The 20,480-nt window shown below is 43.5% G+C and overlaps 1 protein-coding gene across 2 annotated transcripts in view; it reads right to left on the reverse strand.

Moving 5' to 3' along the window:
- LOC126354973 (cytochrome P450 4g15-like) overlaps positions 1–20,480 on the reverse strand; it is a 247,833-nt gene that overhangs the window by 94,068 nt on the left and 133,285 nt on the right. For both annotated transcript variants that reach the window (XR_007565424.1, XM_050005059.1), the window contains exon 4: positions 11,845–12,075. Coding sequence is in view for 1 of the 2 variants with exons in the window: in XM_050005059.1 (XP_049861016.1) it covers positions 11,845–12,075 (231 nt within the window). In the remaining variant the exon portion in view is untranslated. The remainder of the gene's footprint in view (positions 1–11,844; positions 12,076–20,480) is intronic.

The raw sequence follows: 20,480 nt of genomic DNA on the forward strand, positions 1-20,480 counted from the left end.
TTCTGCAATTTGTTTTGGTCATCTGATGACTTTACAAGACGGTAAATGATAGCATCATCTGCAAACAGTCTGATAGGGCTACTCAGATTGTCTCCTATGTCGTCAATATAGTTTTATTCAGAAAATGAACGAGCGTGTTTTTAATATGATCTTCGAATGTCTAGTGGAAAAATATCCCAAGTTATATAAACCCCAGGCTGCAGCAGAAGAGGTTTGACACAGAAAGCCTAGTATGAGGAGTAGAAATGATTTTCTGCTTAAAAAGAAAGTACGCCAACGGCAGTAAGTATATAAGGAAAGGTTAGTCATACCAGGGGTAGAGACGAGCAGAATCCGTGTGGATCTGTAAAATTACACTACTGGCCATTAAAATTGCTACACCAAGAAGAAATGCAGAAACGGGTATTCATTGGACATATGTATTATACTAGAACTGACACGTGATTACATTTTCACGCAATTTGGGTGCATAGATCCTGAGAAATCAGTACCCAGAACAACCACCTCTGGCCGTAATAACGGCCTTGATACGCCTGGGCATTGAGTCAAACAGACCTCGTATGGCGTGTAAAGATACAGCTACCCATGCAGCTTCAACACGATACCACAGTTCACCAGGAGTAGTGACTGGCGTATTGTGACGAGCCAGTTGCTCGGCCACCATTGACCAGACGTTTTCAGTTGGTGACAAATCTGGAGAATGTGCTGGCCAGGACAGCAGTTGAACATTTTGTGTATCCAGAAAGGCCCGTACAGGACCTACAACATGCGGTCGTGCATTATCCTGCTGAAATGTAGGGTTTCGCTGGGATCGAATGAAGGGTGGAGCCACGGGTCGTAACACATCTGAAATGTAACGTCCACTGTTCAAGGTGGCGACAATGCGAACGAGAGGTGACCGAGACGTGTAACCAATGGCACCCCATACCATCACGCCGGGTGATACGCCAGTATGACGATGACGAATACACGCTTCCAATGTGCGTTCACCGCGATGTCGCCAAACACGGATGCGACCACCATGATGCTGTAAACAGAACCTCGATTCTTCCGAAAAAAATAACGTATTGCCATTTGTGCACCCAGGTTCGTCGTTGAGTACACCATCGAAGGCGATTCTGCCTGTGATGCAGCGTCAAGGGTAACCGCAGCCATGGTCTCCTAGCTGATAGTCCATGCTGCTGCAAACGTCGTCGAACTGTTCGTGCAGATGGTTGTTGTCATGCAAACGTCCCCATCTGTTGACTCAGGGATCGAGACGTGAGTGCACGATACTTTACAGTCTTGCGGATAAGATGCGTGTCATCTCAACTGCTAGAGATACGAGGCCGTTGGGATCCAGAACTGCGTTCCGTATTACCCTCCTGAACCCACCGATTCCATATTCTGCTAACAGTCATCGGATCTGGACCAACGCGAGCAGCAACGTCGCGATACGATGAGCCGTAATCGCGATAGGCTGCAATCCGACCTTTATCAAAGTCGGAAACGTGATGTTACGCATTTCTCCTCCTTACACGAGGCATCACAACAACGTTTCCCCAGGCAACGCCGGTCAACTGCTGTTTGTGTATGAGAAATCGGTTGGAAACTTTCCTCATGTCAGCACGTTGTAGGTGTCGCCACAGGTACAAACCTTGTGTGAATTCCCTGGAAGGCTAATCATTTGCATATCACAGCATCTTCTTCCTGTCGGTTAAATTTCGCGTCTGTAGCACGTCATCGTCGCGGTGTAGCAATTTTAATGTCAGTTGTGTACATTATCGTGTACAAACAAGCAACGAGAAAACCACAGAAAAAACACAAATCTCTAATAAATGTAAACACAATGGTGATCAGATTCAGAGAATTCTATAAGAAACACTACATTTGCGTTGCAGGCCCTTGGCGGCTATAAAGCGCCTGTGGTTTAATTTTTCTGGGTATACTGATGAGTGTAGAATTTTCTTCGTTTTCTCATTCGCGTGTAACAATAACGGAAAACCACATCTTTCTCTGAGCCTGACTCTAAATTTGACTGCCGAATGTAACAAAAAGACGCAAGGGTGCAAAAGAAAAGAAAAAAAGCCCCTTTTCTCCTCGCTCACATCCGGGCTCTGCAGTTTGTCAGTTGGGAGTTGCGCCATGTGCAGAACTGCCTTGCAGTTGCCACTCGGCAAGCAGTGACCGATTTAGTTCGCCAGTCCTTTCCATCCCTGTTAATTAGCCACATGTTTGCCTAAATCGTGGTCCCCATATGAGACGCTAAATGACGTCACTAGAGTGGTGCTATCGGTGTTGCATGCACGTATTAAGACTTCGACTGCTGTACGAGACTGGATGTGCTTCCTTAACAAGCGAATGTTAACCTGATAGAAGAGAGATTACAGTACTTTGTATCTTTCATTGGGAAACGTCTAATGAACCAGAGAGTATCCAGGTTCTCCACATCCAAATTTCCACTGAAACCAATGTGTAGAGTAACAGTGTCTTCACTTGAGGTCATTTGGTTAACCACTTTTCGCAACCATCAACGATGCATTGGAAACAAACATATGGTATGCGATGCAAACTGAGTGTTGCATAAAAGTCATCGTTGTTCTGTTAAATGCCGCAATTGACTATTTATCCCAGTTTGATAATGAGGATTTGGAAATGAGATACAGCACTTTATAGTCACTATCTATTTGTCAGTCCTGGCAATTCAATGACTGATATGATATATGATATGTTGTTGCTGCTTTGGTCTTCAGTCCGAAGACTGGTTTGAATCAACTTTATCTCATTAATGCCTTTCCATCTCCGAAGAACTACAGTAACCTACATCCTTCTGAATCTGCTTACTGTACTCATCTCCCTTGACCTGTCAAAACGTGTCCTATCAGCCGATGCCATCTTCTAGTCAGATTGTGCCACAAGTTGGTTACGTGATCTACCCATATAATCTTAATAATTCTTCTGTAGCACCACATTTCAAAAGCTTCTATTCTCTTTTGTCTGAATTAACTTACTGTCGTTGTTTCATTTCCATACATGGCTACACTCCATACAAATGCCTTCAGAAAAGCCTTTCTGACACGTCTATGTTCGACGTTAACAAATTTCTTTTCTTCAGAAATACTGTTCTTGCCATTGGCAGTCTACATTTTATATCTTATCCACTACGAACATCGTCAGTCATTCTGCTAACCAAATAGCAAAACTTATCTACTACTTTTAACGTCTCGCTTGCTAATCTAATTCTCTCAGCATTACACGATTTAGTTTGAGTTGATTCCAATCTCCTCGTTTTGCTTTTGTTGATGTTCATCTTATATCTTAGTTTCAACACACTGCCCATTCCGTTCAACCGCTCCTCCAAGTCCTCTGCTGTCTCTGACAGAATTCCAATGTAATCGGGAAACCTCCATATTTTTAATTCTTCTCGCTGTTTTCTTCATGGATTCAAAATTTTTCTTTGGTTGACTTTAATGTTTTCACGGTGTACAGATTGAATAACACCGGGGATAGGCTACAACCCTGTCTCACCCCCTTCTCAACCACTGCTCCCCTTCCACGACACTCGACAATTATAACTGCCGGGTGGTTTCTATACAAGTTGCATACAGCGTTTTCCTCTCTATATTGCACTCGTACTACCTTCTGAATTTCAAAGAGAGTATTCCTGTCAGCACGGCTAAAAGCTGTCTCTAAGTTACTAATGCTACGAAGGTATTTCCGCCTTTTCTTAATCTACCTTCTATGATAAATCATAGGTTCAGTGTTGTCTCACATACTCGTACATTTCTCCGGAATCCAGACTGATCTTCCCCGAAGTCGGCTTCTGTCAGTTTTTCCACTCCTTTGTAAAATACTCATGTTAGTGATTTGCAACAATGGCTTATGAAACTAATAGCACGGTGATATTCACAACTGTCAGCGCCTACTTTCCGGAATGAGATTACCACTCTACAACGGAGTGTGCGCTGATATGAAACTTCCTGGCAGATTAAGACTGTGTGCCGGACCGAGACTCGAACTCGGGACCTTTGCCTTTCGCGGGCAAGTGTTCCTTTCTTTCAGGAGTGCTAGTTCTGCAAGGTTCGCAGGAGAGCTTCTGTAAAGTTTGGAAGGTAGGAGACGAGGTACTGGCAGAAGTAAAGCTGCGAGGACGGGACGTGAGTTGTGCTTGGGTAGCTCAGTCGGTAGAGCACTTGCCCGCGAAAGGCAAAGATCCCAGTTCGAGCCTCGGTCCGGCACACAGTTTTAATCTGCCAGGAAGTTTCAGCACCTACTTTCTTCGGAACTGGAGATACTATGCTTGTACTTGCTTGCACGTATAAGACTTCGACTGCTGTAGGAGACTGGATGTGCTTCCTTAACAAGCGAATGTTAACCTGATAGAAGAGAGATTGCAGTACTTTGTATTTTTCATTGGGAAACATGTGTACTTCACCTGTCTTATACGTTTAGCACTGCGGATGGAATAGTTTTGTCATGGTTGATTCTTCCAAGGCTGCCAGTAGATATGGCAGAATGTTGCCTACTCCAGGGCCTCTAGATTCTTACATTTGTCCTCTAGCCACCTCTGCATAGCCAGTTTTCACTTCATCTCAGTTTCATTTATAGAAGTTTGTACTACCTTTCTCCTGCTTCATTTGCTGTCTTTTTATACTTCCTCCTTTCGGCAATTAAATCCAATATCTCCAGCGTTATCGAAGGATTTCTACTAGTTCTTGCCTTTTTACCTATCTGATCCTCTGCTGACTTCACTATTTCATTTCTCAGTGCTACCCATTGGTCTTCTACTGTATTTCTTTTGCCCTGAACTTGCCAATGATGCTTAATTCTCCTTCTGAAACTCTCAACAACCTCTGACTCTTTCAACTTATCCAGGCCCCATCTCCTTAATTTCCTACGATTGCCAGAGTCTTAATCTACAGTTCATAACCAATAAATTGTTGTCAGAATCTACATATGCCCCTGGAAATGTCTTACAATATAAAACCTGGTTCCGCAATCTTTGTGTTAGAATTATGTAATTAGTCTGAAACTTTGCGGTGACTATAGGTATCTTCCACGTGTACAACCTTCTTTCACTGTTTTTAAAGCAAATGTTGGCGGTGATTGAATTATGGTCTGTGCAAAATTATACCAGGCGGCTTCCTCTTCATTCCTTTGCCCAAGTCTATTTTCACCTATAATTTCTTCTACCTTTCGTTTTCTTTCTATCGAGTTCTTGTCCCCCATCACTATTAAAACTATCTGAATAACTTCTTTTATCTCATCATACATTTCTTCAATCTCTTTATCATCTGCCTAGCAAGTTGCGTATAAATTTATACTATGGTACTGAGCGTGGGCTTCGTGTCTATCTTGGCTACATTGATGCACTCACTGTGCTCTCAATTGGAGTTTACCCGCCTCCCTATTTGCTTATTAATTATTAAAACTTTTCCTGTATTACTGCTATTACATTCTGTATTTATAACCATGTATTCACCTGAGCAGAAGTCCTGTTGATCCACCCACCGAAATTCACCAATTCCCAATATATCTAACATTAACCAGTCCATTTCGCTTTCTAAATCTTCTGACATACCTGTGCTATTAAGAGGTCTAAAATTCCAGCCTCCGACTTGCAGAACGCCAGTTTTGTTTCTCCTGATGACGACATCCTCCTGAGTGGTCCCTGCTTCGAGATTCGAATGGGGACAATTTTATCTGCGGAATATATTACCCAAGAGGATGCCTGCATCAATTACATTATACAGTAGATCTGCATGCGCTCGGGAAGAATTACTGCTGTGGTACCAGAAGAACTCCGTTTATTGTTGATATTTCAAAGCTACTTCAGTCAGTTATCCAGACTGTTGCCCCTTCAACTACTGGAAGGGCTGCTGCTCATCTTGGGGAACTGACGTTTGTCTGGCCTCTCAACAGATACTCCTTCGTTGTGGTTGCACATGCGGTATGGCTACCCGTACTGCTGCGGCACACAAACCTCCCCACCAACGGCAAGGTGCACGATTAATAGTTGTAGTGGTGGTGGTGGTGGTGGTGGGGGGGGGGGGGGGGGGGGAGGGGGGAGGGAGAACCAATGTATGATAGGAAAAATGAAAACGTACCATAAACTACGTAATGTACAGATCACACTTATACAGAAACAATACTCGTATTTTATCGCATCACGAGAAGGACTTTGTTACGGCGTAACATCGTCATCATCATCATCATCATTTAAGACTGATTATGCCTTTCATCGTTCAGTCTGGAGCATAGCCCCCCTTATAAAATTCCTCCATGATCCCCTACTCAGTGCTAACATTGGTGCCTCTTCTGATGTTAAACCTATTACTTCAAAATCATTCTTAACCGAATCCAGGTACCTTCTCCTTGGTCTGCTCCGACTCCTCCTACCCTGTACTGCGGAACCCATGAGTCTCTTGGGTAACCTTGCTTCTCCCATGCGTGTAACATGACCCCACCATCTAAGCCTGTTCATCCTGACTGCTACATCTGTTCATTCCCAGTTTTTCTTTGATTTCCTCATTGTGGACATCCTCCTGCCATTGTTCCCATCTACTAGTACCTGCAACCATCCAAGCTACTTTCATATCCGTAACCTCAACCTTGTTGATAGGGTTACCTGAATCCACCCAGCTTTCGCTCCCATACAACAAAGTTGACCGAAAGATCGAACGGTGCACAGATGACTTAGTCTTGGTACTGACTTCCTTCTTGCAGAAGAGAGTAGATCGTAGCTGAGCGCTCACTGCATTAGCTTTGCTACACCTCGCTTCTAGTTCTTTCACTATGTTGCCATCCTGTGCGAATATGCATTCTAAGTACTTGAAACCATCTACCTGTTCTAACTTTGTTCCTCCTATTTGGCACTCAATCCGTTTATATTTATTTCCCACTGACATTACTTTCGTTTTGGAGATGCTTATCTTCATACCATAGTCCTTACATTTCTGATCTAGCTCTGAAATATTACTTTGCAAACTTTCAATCGAATCTGCCATCACAACTAAGTCATCCGCATATGCAAGACTGCTTATTTTGTGTTCACATATCTTAATCTCACCCAGCCAGTCTATTGTTTTCAACATATGATCCATAAATAATATGAACAACAGTGGAGACAGGTTGCAGCCTTGTCTTACCTCTGAAACTACTCTGAACCATGAACTCAATTTACTGTCAACTCTAACTGCTGCCTGACTATCCATGTAAAGACCTTTAATTGCTTGCAAAAGTTTGCCTCCTATTCCATAATCTCGTAGAACAGACAATAACTTCCTCCTAGGAACCCGGTCGTATGTCTTTTCTAGATCTATAAAGCATAGATACAATTCCCTGTTCCACTCATAACACATCTCCATTATCTGCCGTAAGCTAAAGATCTGGTCCTGACAACCTCTAAGAGGCCTAAAACCACACTGATTTTCATCCAATTGGTCCTCAACTAATAATCGCACTTTCCTTTCAACAATACCTGAGAAGATTTTACCCACAACGCTGATTAACGAGATACCTCTGTAGTTGTTACAATCTTTTCTGTTTCCATGTTTAAAGATTGGTGTGATTACTGCTTTTGTCCAGTCTGATGGAACCTGTCCCGACTCCCAGGCAATTTCAATAATCCTGTGTAGCCATTTAAGACCTGACATTCCACTGTACTTGATGAGTTGTGACTTAATTTCATCCACGCCAGCTGATTTATTGCACTGCAATCTATTGACCATTTTCTCCACTTCCTCAAATGTGATCCTATTTCCATCATCATTCCTATCCCATTCTACCTCGTAATCTGAAACATTAGCGATCGCATTTTCACCTACGTTGAGCAACTCTTCAAAATATCCCCTCCATCTGCCCAAGGCATCCACAGGATTCACCAGCAGTTTTCCTGACCTGTCCAAAATACTTGTCATTTCCTTCTTACCTCCCCTTCGAAGACTGCTAATTACACACCAGAATGGTTTTCCAGCAGTTTGACCCTTAGTTTCCAACCTGTTTCCAAAGTCTTCCCAAGATTTCTTCTTGGATGCTGCAATTATCTGTTTGGCTTTGTTTCTTTCTTCAACATTAACTTTCGCTGTCTACCTGAGTTCTAGTATGTAGCCATTTTTGATACGCCTTCTTTTTCCTTTTACAGGCTGCCTTGACTGTGTCATTCCACCAAGCTGTTTGCTTCATCGTACTTTCACACACTACTGTTCCGAGACATTCTTTAGCCACTTCTAGTACTGTGTCCCTGTACCTTGTCCATTCCTTTTCCAATGACTGTAATTGACTACATTCAACTAACTGGTACCTTTCTGAGATCGCTGTTATGTACTTGTGCCTGATTCCCTTATCCTGAAGTTTCTCCACTCTTATCCTCTTACATATAGACCGGACTTCCTGCACTTTCGGCCTCACAATCCCAATTTCACTGCAGATTAAATAATGATCAGTGTCATCAAAGAATCCCCTGAATACACGTGGGTCCCTCACAGCCTTCCTGAATTCCTGATCTGTTATTATATAGTTAATGACAGATCTGGTTCCCCTGCCTTCCCAAGTATACTGGTGAATGTTCTTATGTTTAAAAAAGGTGTTTGTGATTACTAAGCCCATACTGGCACAGAAATCCATGAGTTGTTTCCCGTTCCTGTTGGCCTCCATATCTTCTCCAAATTTACCCATAACCTTTTCATACCCTTCTGTTCGATTTCCAGTCCTGGCGTTAAAATCACCCATGAGCAGAACACTGTTCTTGTCCTTTACTGTAACAACTACATCACTGAGTGCCTCATAAAAACTATCCATCTTATCTTGATCTGTCCCTTCACAATGCGAATATACTGACACAATCCTAATTTTCTTGCTAGACACTGTCAAATCTATCCACATCAGTCGTTCGTTTACATACCTTATTGTAACTACGCTGGGTTCCATTTCTTTCCTGATGTAAAGCCCTACACCCCATTGTGCTATTCCTGCTTTGACTCCTGACAGGTAGACCTTGTATTCTCCCACTTCCTCTTCTTTCTCACTCCTTACCCGAATGTCACTAACAGCTAAAACGTCCAGCCCCATCTTACTTGCAGCCTCTGCCAGCTCTACCTTCTTCCCTGAGTAGCCCCCATTGATATTAATAGCTCCCCATCTCATTACCATTTGTTTGCCAAGTCGTATCTTAGAAGTCCTTGGTTTGTCAGTTAGAGGTGGGTCTCCGTCACCTCCAAGGTCCAAGGCATTTTGCTCTGATTGTTGCCAGCATCATATTTCAAGTACCAGGGAAGCAGGTTGCTAGCCTTACTTGCCCCGAGTCCCATTGGGTATTACCCCTAACGGTTGAGGGACTAACCGGTGGATTTGGTAGTCTTTGCCGTATGAGCACAAAGGTGACCACGACTCAGAATATGTCCGAGATGCCCAGCCTTATTCGAAAGTAACTGGTATCCCGACTGTCGGGACCACTTACTTGGCCACTCATACGTTGACCGTGGTTCATGAACTAGGACATGACTACAGGAACCCACACCATGAACCACTACGGCATAACAGGAATATAAATACGACATAACTAGAATATAAAATTGCGACAGCTATCATTATAAGTCTGCAATACATCTGCTGTATTCGCGACCACTTCTTACTATTTATGGTGTGACATTATAACTTTTTTCTGAGGATATACATACGCAGTTTCAGAAATGAATTACTTCTAATTATTGCACTGGTAGGCTCATTTAATGCATGTCTTCAAGCAGTTTTGTGAAGCTGCAATACTAACTACATATTCTAATTTGTTTTTGAAATGTCTGGCCGGAATGTATGTTTGAGCAGAATTTTTTTTTTTTTATTCATCAGCATTCTGACTGTTTTGATGTGGCCCGCCACGAATTCCTAAATTGTGCCAATCCCTACGTCCTCAATTATTTGTAGGATGTATTCCATCCTTTGTCTTCCAGTACAGTTTTTACCCTCTACGGCTGCCTTTAGTAACATGAAAGTTAGTCCGTGATGTCTTAACAGATGCCCTACCATCCTGTCCCTTCTTCTTGTCAGTGTTTTCTATATGTTCTTTTTCTCGCCGATTCTCTGGAGAATCTCCTCATTCCTTAACTTATTAGTCCACTTAATTCGCAACATTCTTCTGTAGCAACCTTCTAAAATGATTCGATTCTCTTTTCTTCCGCTTTTTCCAATTCCATGGTTCGAAACCATAAATGCTTTGCTCCGAACGTACATTCACAAAAAGTTTTTCCTTGACGTTAAGGTCTAAGTTTGATATTTGTAGATTTGATCACGAATGCTTTTTTTGCCGGTGTTAGTCTACTTTTTATGTGCTCCTTGTTCTATTCGTTATAGGTTATTTTACTGCCTAAATAGCAGAAGCCTTTAACTTCATCTACTTCGTGATCACCAATCGTGATGTTAAGTTTCTCGTTTCTTCATTTATAGCGCTTCTCATTACTTTCGTCTTTTCTCGACTTACTCTCTATCCATATTCTGCACGACTTTACACTGTTCATTCCATTCAGCAGATTCTATAATTCTTCTTTACTTTCACTGAGGATAGCGATGTCATCAGCGAATCTTATCATTGGTATCCTTTTGCCTTGAATTTTAATTCCACTCTTGAATCTTTCTTTTTATTCTGTAATTGCTTCTTCGATGTTTAGATTGAACAGTAGGAGGCGGAAGACTATATCCCTGTCTTACAGCCTTTTTATCCGAGCACGTCATTCCTTGCCTTTCTCTCTTATTCTTCCCTCTAGACTCTTGTACATATCGTATATTATCCGTCTTTCTCTATAGCTTACCCCTATTTTTTCTCAGAATTCCGAACATCTTGCACCATTTGACATTGTCGAGCGCTTTTTCCAGGTCAAAAATTCCTATGAACGTATCTTGATTTTTCTTTAGTCTCCCTTCCATTATCGACTGCAACGTTAGAACTCTTTCTATGGGGCCTTTGCCTGTTCTAAAACCAAATTCATGGTCATACAACACATTCTCAGTTTTCTTTTCCATTCTTCTTATATTAATCTTGTCAGCAACTTGGGTGCATTAGCTGTTACGCCGATTGTGTGATAATTCTCATATTTATCGGCTCTTGCAAATTTTGTGAATGATGTTTTCCCGAAAGTCAGATGGTACATCGCAAGACTCATAATTCTACACATCAACGTGAACAGTCGTTTTGGTGCTATTTCCCCCTATGATATTAGAAATTGTGATGGAATAATATCTACGCCTTCTGCTTTATTCGACCTTAAGCCGATGAGAGCTCTTTTAAATTCTTATTCTAATACTGGATCCCCTATATCTTCTATGTCGACTCCTGTTTTTTCTGCTATCACGTCGTCAGAGAAGTCTTCGCCTGATGGAGGGCTTCAATGTATTCTTGCCACCTATCCGCTCTCTCCTCTATTTTTAACAGTGGAATTGCCGTTACACTCTTAACGTCACTATACAAGCTTTGTTCTGACTTTTCTGTGAGCTGAGCTAGTCCTTAATTTCTCTGAACATTTTTGTACTTCCTTCTTTCATCGATCAGCTGAAGTGTTTCTTCCGTTACCTATGCTTTCTTCCAAATTACCTTCTTTGTACTTATGTTTTTCTTTCCAAATTCTGTGACTGCACTTTTTAGGGTTGTTCATTACTCTTCAACTGAACTGTCCACTGAGCTATTCATTATTCCAGTATACTTACCACTTTCTAAGTGATAGAGTAGCAATAGTCTCTGAAATTTTCGCGTTTAATATGCGATACTACACTATGTTTGACATTTTATGTATGATGATTCTGTGGTAAAGAAAATGTTGTGATAACATTACACAATGTGATAACAAGTTATTTGCGAATCCAGAGTGACGTACTTACTTCTTCATTGATGTCCTTTTCAGTAATTGTGAACCATAAATTCTTTTCTGGATGAAGGTAGGTTAAGAACGATCTTCCATTGATATCTATGTTGGAAATATTTTCTCTTCTTAAGGCAATTCCTCTACCCGTGAGGTCTTCGGCAGCTTTTTTTATTCTCATGATGGCGCGACCTTCTGCAGTCATCCTCTTAAAAAAGGGTATTGTTGTCCATGGACGGTATAGAATTGTCTGTCAATGAAGACAAAAGAAACTTGTAATGAGAGGCATCTATGAAATTACTTAATGAAATAGGCTAGAGGTTGCAAAAGTACTAAAACTAAACAGTTATAATTTGAAGTGATTCTTATTTTGATAACCAAGTAACTGAAATATGTAGAACATACATGTGACAGAATGTGTGGAATTAAGTAATATGAGAAGCATATAAACTATTAGTAGATGACTAACTAAGATTGTGTGTGAACATAAAATACTATTGTTTCATTTCAGAATAGAAAAAATGAATAGTACAAATACTTTTCTAGAATCAAATAAATGTCCCAGATACTAAGAGTGGTTCATTTAATTAACAATTTGTTATTTGTGCATCATTCAGTTATACTGAATGTGAAATAATGCGCATATTCCATATCATTCTGTCTGAAATACAATATAAGACAAATAAACGATGCACCGCGAAGGCATCATCGGAATGGGACTGACCTTAGAAGATTTATGTGTGCTGGTGTACTCTAGCGCGAGCACATCATGGAGTTTACGAGAGTATCGATAGAGGCCGAAGACAAGACTCACTGGAAGCGCGCAGTAACGCCTTCTCAGCCGCCAGTATTTAAGACAGCCACCGCGGACCGGGGCTAGTTCATTTGAGTTTAGTTAGTTAGTTCGAGCCTGTTTCGCCAGTTACTTCGAGTCTGAAAGCCGTGGACTTCCAGCGAGCCACCGAGATCGGAGCTGCAGATTAGCCTCTAACACAGAGGCAGGCAGCACATAGCAACCTTATAGTGAACATAGCGGACTTCTACTTCAACAGCACTGAGGCTACGTGGACTATACTGAAGAGAGCTTGTATCACAGTACATGGAAACTTAAGTACCTCTTAATTTATGAGTAAAGAACCTAGCGCAGTTTGTTACATGCAGCTTGTATTATAGAACGAGGATAGCGGCTACCAGCCAACACCCGTTTCTAGCTTCCCAAGGTACAGCTCTACAGAGACAACAAGATGACATAAGAGCGGCTAAAGAGAATACAACAGTAGCGACGAGAAAACTTTAGGGAAGAAACATTTGCTTGCTTCTATAGAGTTTCGAATTGCAAGGGCTTGTAATTGCAAATTTGTTGTTGTGTTCTTGCATGTGTTCCAGGCGGAGAGCCTCAGAACTAATCATATTTGTCTTTTTTAGAGGCTTTGCTTGTTTTTTGTTATAACGAACGTGTATGAACGTTGGCTACCCCATTTCCCCCTCCCGAGACCGGCCATCCGAGATTTCCCTAAATCGCTCAAGGCAAATGTCGGGATGGTTCCTTTGAAAGGGCACGGCCGACATCCTTCTCCCTCCTTACCTAAATCCGACGAGACCGATGACCTCGCAGTTTGGTCTCTTCCCCCAAACAACCAACCAAACCAACAGCTTCCCTCACCCCCTGCCCCCGGCTTTCAGCCGCAGATGGCCAATGTAATGGACCTAACACAACTTTTCACTTTCAGAATCATCAGATTGCTGCCTTGCTGACGACGGTACAACAACTTCTGGCTGCACAGGTAACGGCGGCCGCACAAGAGAGACACTCACCAAGTGCGGCAGCCCAGCATACCTACGTTCCTGAAGAGGAATGGTACGAATACATGACACAATTCCAAGCTCATCGCGTTCAAGGTAGTGTGAAGCTACAATACCATCTTTCGATTGCTGGATCCCCAATGTTCAGGTTAATATAAAAACTATTCCGAACTGCGTCTGCCGACGAATTCAGTTATGACGAAGTAATAGCTGCATTAACCAAGTACTGTGACCAGCAAGTTCAAGTAGCTGCAGCGAGATATAAATTTTTTCGTTTGCAAAAAAAGCTGGAACACACGTACTATCAGTGGTATACAGAACTGACAGTCATGACTAGGAAGGCAAATTTAAGTGAGATCAAATGGTTCAAATGGCTCTGAGCACTATGGGACTCAACATCTTAGGTCATAAGTCCCCTAGAACTTAGAACTACTTAAACCTAACTAACCTAAGGACATCACACACACCCATGCCCGAGGCAGGATTCGAACCTGCGACCGCAGCGGTCCCGCGGTTCCGGACTGCAGTGCCAGAACCGCACGGCTGCCGCGGCCGGCATTTAAGTCAGGACGTTGCAACTTTTACAGTGAACTCATGATTCGAGACACTATACGTAACATTCAGTGTACCCGCTGGTAGAGTATGGGAACGGATCGTGAAGTACTCTGATCCTTCACTTCCTCAAGTGTTGCAAATCTTAGAGCAATATGATTTGGGTGCCGTAGCAGCCGATACGTTTGACCCAGCCCCGATTTGTCGGGTCGCGTCGCCCCTTGCTAGCGACCGCCTCAATCAACCACAACAGCGAGCGCGCACACAGCGGCGTGAACAACCTCGGAAGCATGTAAACATACCTGTGAACTTAGTGAAGCCTTGCCCTAGATATTTGGCTTGCCAAAAAAGACATGGACCATGGGTCTTGCTGTTGGTGGGGAGGCTTACGTGCCTCAGCGATTCAGATAGCCATACAGTAGGTGCAACCAAAACGAAGGGATACCTGTTGAGATGCCTCTTCAGTAGCTGCAGGGGCAACTGGACGATTGACTTATCTGGCCTTGTAACATTCACCAAAACGGCTGAAAGCAGGGGGAAACCACAGCCGTAATTTTTCCCGAGGGCATGCAGCTTTGCTGTATGGTTAAATGATGATAGCGTCCACTTGGGTAAAACATTCCGGAGGTAAAATAGTCCCCCATTCAGATCTCCGGGCGGGGACTACTCAGGAGGACGTCGTTATCAGGAGAAACAAAACTGGCGTTCTACGGATCGGAGCGTGGAATGTCAGATCCCTTAATGGGGCAGGTAGGTTAGAAAATTTAAAAAGGGAAATGGATAGGTTGAAGCTATATATAGTGGGAATTAGTGAAGTTCGGTGGCAGGAGAAACAGGACTTTTGGTCAGGTGAATACAGGGTTATAAATACAAAATCAAAAAGGTGTAATGCAGAGGTAGGTTTAATAATGAATAAAAAAATAGGAGTACGGTAAGCTACTACAAACAGCATAGTGAACGCATTATTGTGGCCCAGATAGACACGAAGCCCACCACTACCACAGTAGCACAAGTTTATATGCCAACTAGCTCCGCAGATGACGGAAGATATTGAAGAAACGTATGATGAGATAAAAGAAATTATTCAGGTAGTGAAGGGAGACGAAAAATTAATAGCCATGGGGGACTGAAATTCGATAGTAGGAAAAGGAAGAGACAGAAAAGCAGTAGGTGAATATGGGCTGGGCTAAGGAATGAAAGAGGAAACCTCGTGGTAGAATTTTGCACAAAGCGTAACTTAATCATAGCTAACATGTGGTTTAAAAAGGATGAAAGAAGGCTGTATACGCGGAAGAGGCCTGGAGACACTCGAAGATTTCAGATACATTATATAACGGTAAGACAGAGATCTAGGAACCCGGTCTTAAATTGAAGGCATTTCCAAGGAGCAGATGTGGACACTAAACCCAAATTAATGGTTATGAACTGTAGATTAAAACTGAAGAAACAGCAAAAAGGTGGGAATTTAAGGAGATGGGGCCTAGATGAAATCAAAGAAACAGAGGTTGTTAAGAGTTCCAGAGAGAGCATTAGTGAGCGATTGACAAGAACTGGGGAAAGAAATACAGTAGAAGAAAGATGGGTAGCTTTGAGGGATGAAATAGCGAAGGCAGCAGAGGATCAAATAGGTAAAACGATGAGGACTAGTAGAAATCCTTGGGCAACAGAAGAGATATTCAATTTAATTGATGAAAGGAGAAAATATGAAACTAAAGTAAATGAAGCAGGCAAAAAGGAATACAAATGCCTGAAAAATAAGATCGATCGGAAGCGCAAAGTAGCTAAGCAGCGATAGCCAGAGGATAAATGTAAAGATGTAGAGGCTTATCTCACGAGGGGTAAGATAGATACTGCCTACAAGAAAATTAAGAAGACCTTTGGAGATAAGAGAACCACTTATGTGAACATCAAGAGCTCAGATGGAAACCCAGTTCTAAGCAAAGAAGGAAAGGCAAAAAGGTGGAAGGAGTACATAGAGGGCCTATAGAAGAGCGATATACTTGAGGGGAATATTATGGAAATGGAAGAGGACGTGGATGAAGATGAAATGGGAGTTATGATACTGCGTGAAGACTTTGGCTGAGCACTGAAAGATCTAAGTCGAAACAAGGCCCCGGGAATATACATTATTCCATTAGAACTACTGATAGCCTTGGGAGCACCAGTGCTGACAAAACACTAGCATCTGATGATCAAGATGTATGAGACAGAATAATATAATAATTCCAGTCCCAAAGGAAGCAACTGTGGACAGGTGTGAAAGTTACCAAACTGCCAGTTTAATAAATGAGAGCTACAAAATACTAACGCGAATTATTTACAGACGAATGGAAAGACTGGTGGTAGTGCAACTCAGAGAAGATCAGTTTGAATTTCGTAGAAACGCGTGAGACAATACTTGACCCAACTATTAATCTTTACAAGATAGATTAATTAAAGACAAATAAACGTTTTAAGCATTCGTAGACTCTCTTTCAAATCTGAAGGTGGGAGCGGTAAAATACAGGGAGCGGAAAGCTACACTCCTGGAAATGGAAAAAAGAACACACTGACACCGGTGTGTCAGACCCACCATACTTGCTCCGGACACTACGAGAGGGCTGTACAAGCAATGATCACACGCACGGCACAGCGGACACACCAGGAACCGCGGTGTTGGCCGTCGAATGGCGCTACCTGCGCAGCATTTGTGCACCGCCGCCGTCAGTGTCAGCCAGTTTGCCGTGGTATACGGAGCTCCATCGCAGTCTTTAACACTGGTAGCATGCCGCGACAGCGTGGACGTGAACCGTACGTGCAGTTAACGGACTTTGAGCGAGGGCATATAGTGGGCATGCGGGAGGCCGGGTGGACGTACCGCCGAATTGCTCAACACGTGGGGCATGAGGTCTCCACAGTACATCGATGTTGTCGCCAGTGGTCGGCGGAAGGTGCACGTGCCCGTCGACCTGGGACCGGACCGCAGCGACGCACGGATGCACCCCAAGACCGTAGGATCCTACGCAGTGCCGTAGGGGACCGCACCGCCACTTCCCAGCAAATTAGGGACACTGTTGCTCCTGGGGTATCGGCGAGGACCATTCGCAACCGTCTCCATGAAGCTGGGCTACGGTCCCGCACACCGTTAGGCCGTCTTCCGCTCACGCCCCAACATCGTGCAGCCCGCCTCCAGTGGTGTCGCGACAGGCGTGAATGGAGGGACGAATGGAGACGTGTCGTCTTCAGCGATGAGAGTCGCTTCTGCCTTGGTGCCAATGATGGTCGTATGCGTGTTTGGCGCCGTGCAGGTGAGCGCCACAATCAGGACTGCATACGACCGAGGCACACAGGGCCAACATCCGGCATCATAGTGTGGGGAGCGATCTCCTACACTAGCCGTACACCTCTGGTGATCGTCGAGGGGACACTGAATAGTGCAAGGTACATCCAAACCGTCATCAAACCCATCGTTCTACCATTCCTAGACCGGCAAGGGAACTTGCTGTTCCAACAGGACAATGCACGTCCGCATGTATCCCGTGCCACCCAACGTGCTCTAGAAGGTGTAAGGCAACTACCCTGGCCAGCAAGATCTCCGGTTCTGTCCCCCATTGAGCATGTTTGGGACTGGATGAAGCGTCGTCTCACGCGGTTTGCACGTCCAGCACGAACGCTGGTCCAACTGAGGCGCCAGGTGGAAATGGCATGGCAAGCCCTTCCACAGGACTACATCCAGCATCTCTACGATCGTCTCCATGGGAGAATATCAGCCTGCATTGCTGCGAAAGGTGGATATACACTGTACTAGTGCCGACATTGTGCATGCTCTGTTGGCTGTGTCTATGTGCCTGTGGTTCTGTCAGTGTGATCATGTGATGTATCTGACCCCTGGAATGTGTCAATAAAGTTTCCCCTTCCTGGGACAATGAATTCACGGTGTTCTTATTTCAATTTCCAGGAGTGTATTTACAATTTGCACTGAAACCAGATGGCAGTTATAAGAGTCGAGGGACATGAAAGGGAAGCAGTGGTTGGGAAGGGAATGAGACAGGTTTGTAGCATATCCCCTAAGTTATACAATCTGTATACTGAGGAAGCAGTAAAGGAAACAAAGCAAAAATTTGGAGTAGGAATTAAAATCCTTGGAGAAGAAGTAAAAGCTTTGAGGTTTGCCGATAACACTGTAATTCAGTCACAGACGGCAAAGGACCTGGAAGGGCAGTTGAACGGAACGGACAATGACTTGAAAGAAGGATATAAGATGAACATCAACAAAAGCAAACCGAGGATGATGGAATGTAGACGAACTGCATCAGGTGATGCTGGGGGAATTAGATTAGGAAATGAGACACTTAAAGTAGTAGATGAGTTTTGCTATTTGGGGAGCAAAATAACTGATGATGGTCGAAGTAGAGAGAGTATAAAATATAGTCTGGCAATGGCAATGAAAGCGTTTCCGAAGAAGAGAAACTTGTTAACATAGAGGATAGATTTAAGTGTCATGAATTCTTTTCTGACCGAAATGAAACATCGACTATTAACAATTTAGACAAGAAGAGAATAGAAGCTTTCAAACTGTGCTGCTACAGAAGAATGCTGAAGTTTAGATGGATAGATCACGTAACTAATGAGGAGGAAATGAGGAGAAGAGGCATTTGTTGTACAGCTTGACTAGAAGAAGTGATCGGTCGGTAGGACACATTTTAGGATATCCAGGGATCACCAATTGAGTATTAGAGGGAAACGTGGAGGGTAAAAATCGTAGAGAGATATCAACAGATGAATACACTAAGCAGATTGGTTCCAATGGCTCTGAGCACTATGGGACATAACTGTTGAAGCCATCAGTCCCCTAGAACTACTTAAACCTAACTAACCTAAGGACATAACACACATCAATGCCCGAGGCAGGATTCGCACCTGCGACCGTAGCGGCCGCGCTGTTCCAGACTGTAGCACCAGAACCGCTCGGCCACTCCGGCCTGCCACTGAGCAGGTTCAGAAGGATGTAGGTTGGTTGTTTGGGGGAAGAGACCAAACAGCGAGGCAGCGAGGTCATCGGTCTCATCGGATTACGGAAGGACAGGGAAGGAAGTCGGCCGTGCCGTTTCACAGGAACCATTCCGGCATTTGCCTGGAGCGATTTAGGGAAATCATGGAAAAACTAAATCAGGATGACCGGACGCGGGATTGAACCGTCGTCCTCCCGATTGTGAGTCCAGTGTGCTAACCATTGCGCCACGTCGCTCGGTCAGAAGGATGTAGGTTGTAGTAGCTATTCGTAGATATAGACTCTTGAACAGGTTAGCGTAGCGCGGAGAGCTGCATCAAACCAGTCCCTGGACTGAAGACGACAACAAAACAAAAGACAGGATTGCCCATCACGTAACGCCACGTGTTACAAGTGTGGAAGAAAAAGCGATGTCCAACCAGATTGTTTGCAACGGCACAAAAACTCCGATTTTGCCATCTCTCAAACAAAACAGGCTTGTGCACGTGCAGTGAACCTTGTATTTTACAAACCTACAAAAAGTTCTGACAAACGGAAGATTAAGGTTGTGTCTCGTTCTCGCCCTACTGTTGTGCAACGACGTTTTAACAAACTATTTGTCTCGATATGGATTGCTGGCAGTCCTATGAACTTTCAGTTAGAAACAGGTGTCTCAGTAACTTTGCTTGATCGTGCCATATACGAATAGTTAGGGTCACCACGCCTTTCTAAATATATCAAGCTACACAGCTGACAACATACAGGAAATTCCAGTGCTTGGACAGTGTAATTTACCTGCCATATACAAATCTTATACCAGGACAGTGAAGTTTACGGTGTTGAAATCAAGAGACATCAATCCATCCATATTCCGCAAGCCACCTGACGGTGTGTGGCGGAGGGTATTTTGAGCACCTCTATCGGTTCTCCCTTCTATTCCAGGTTCGTATTGTTCGTGGAAAGAAAGATTGTCGGTATGCCTCTGTGTGCGCTCTAATCTCTCTGATTTTATCCTCATGGTCTCTTCGCGAAATATACGTAGGAGGGAGCAATATACTGCTTGACTCCTCGGTGAAGGTATGTTCTCGAAACTTCAACAAAAGCCCGTACCGAGCTACTGAACGTCTATCTTACATAGTCTTTCACTGGAGTTTATCTATCATCTCCTTAACGTTTTCGCGATTACTAAATGATCCTGTAACGAAGCGCGCTGCTCTCCGCTGGATCTTCTCTATCTCTTCTATCAACCCTATCTGGTAGGGATCCCACACCAGTGAGCAGTATTCTAGCAGTGGGCGAACAAGTGTACTGTAACCTACTTCCTTTGTTTT

This window comes from Schistocerca gregaria, chromosome 3, assembly GCF_023897955.1.
Source record: "Schistocerca gregaria isolate iqSchGreg1 chromosome 3, iqSchGreg1.2, whole genome shotgun sequence".
NCBI classification, from domain to species: Eukaryota; Metazoa; Arthropoda; class Insecta; order Orthoptera; family Acrididae; genus Schistocerca; species Schistocerca gregaria.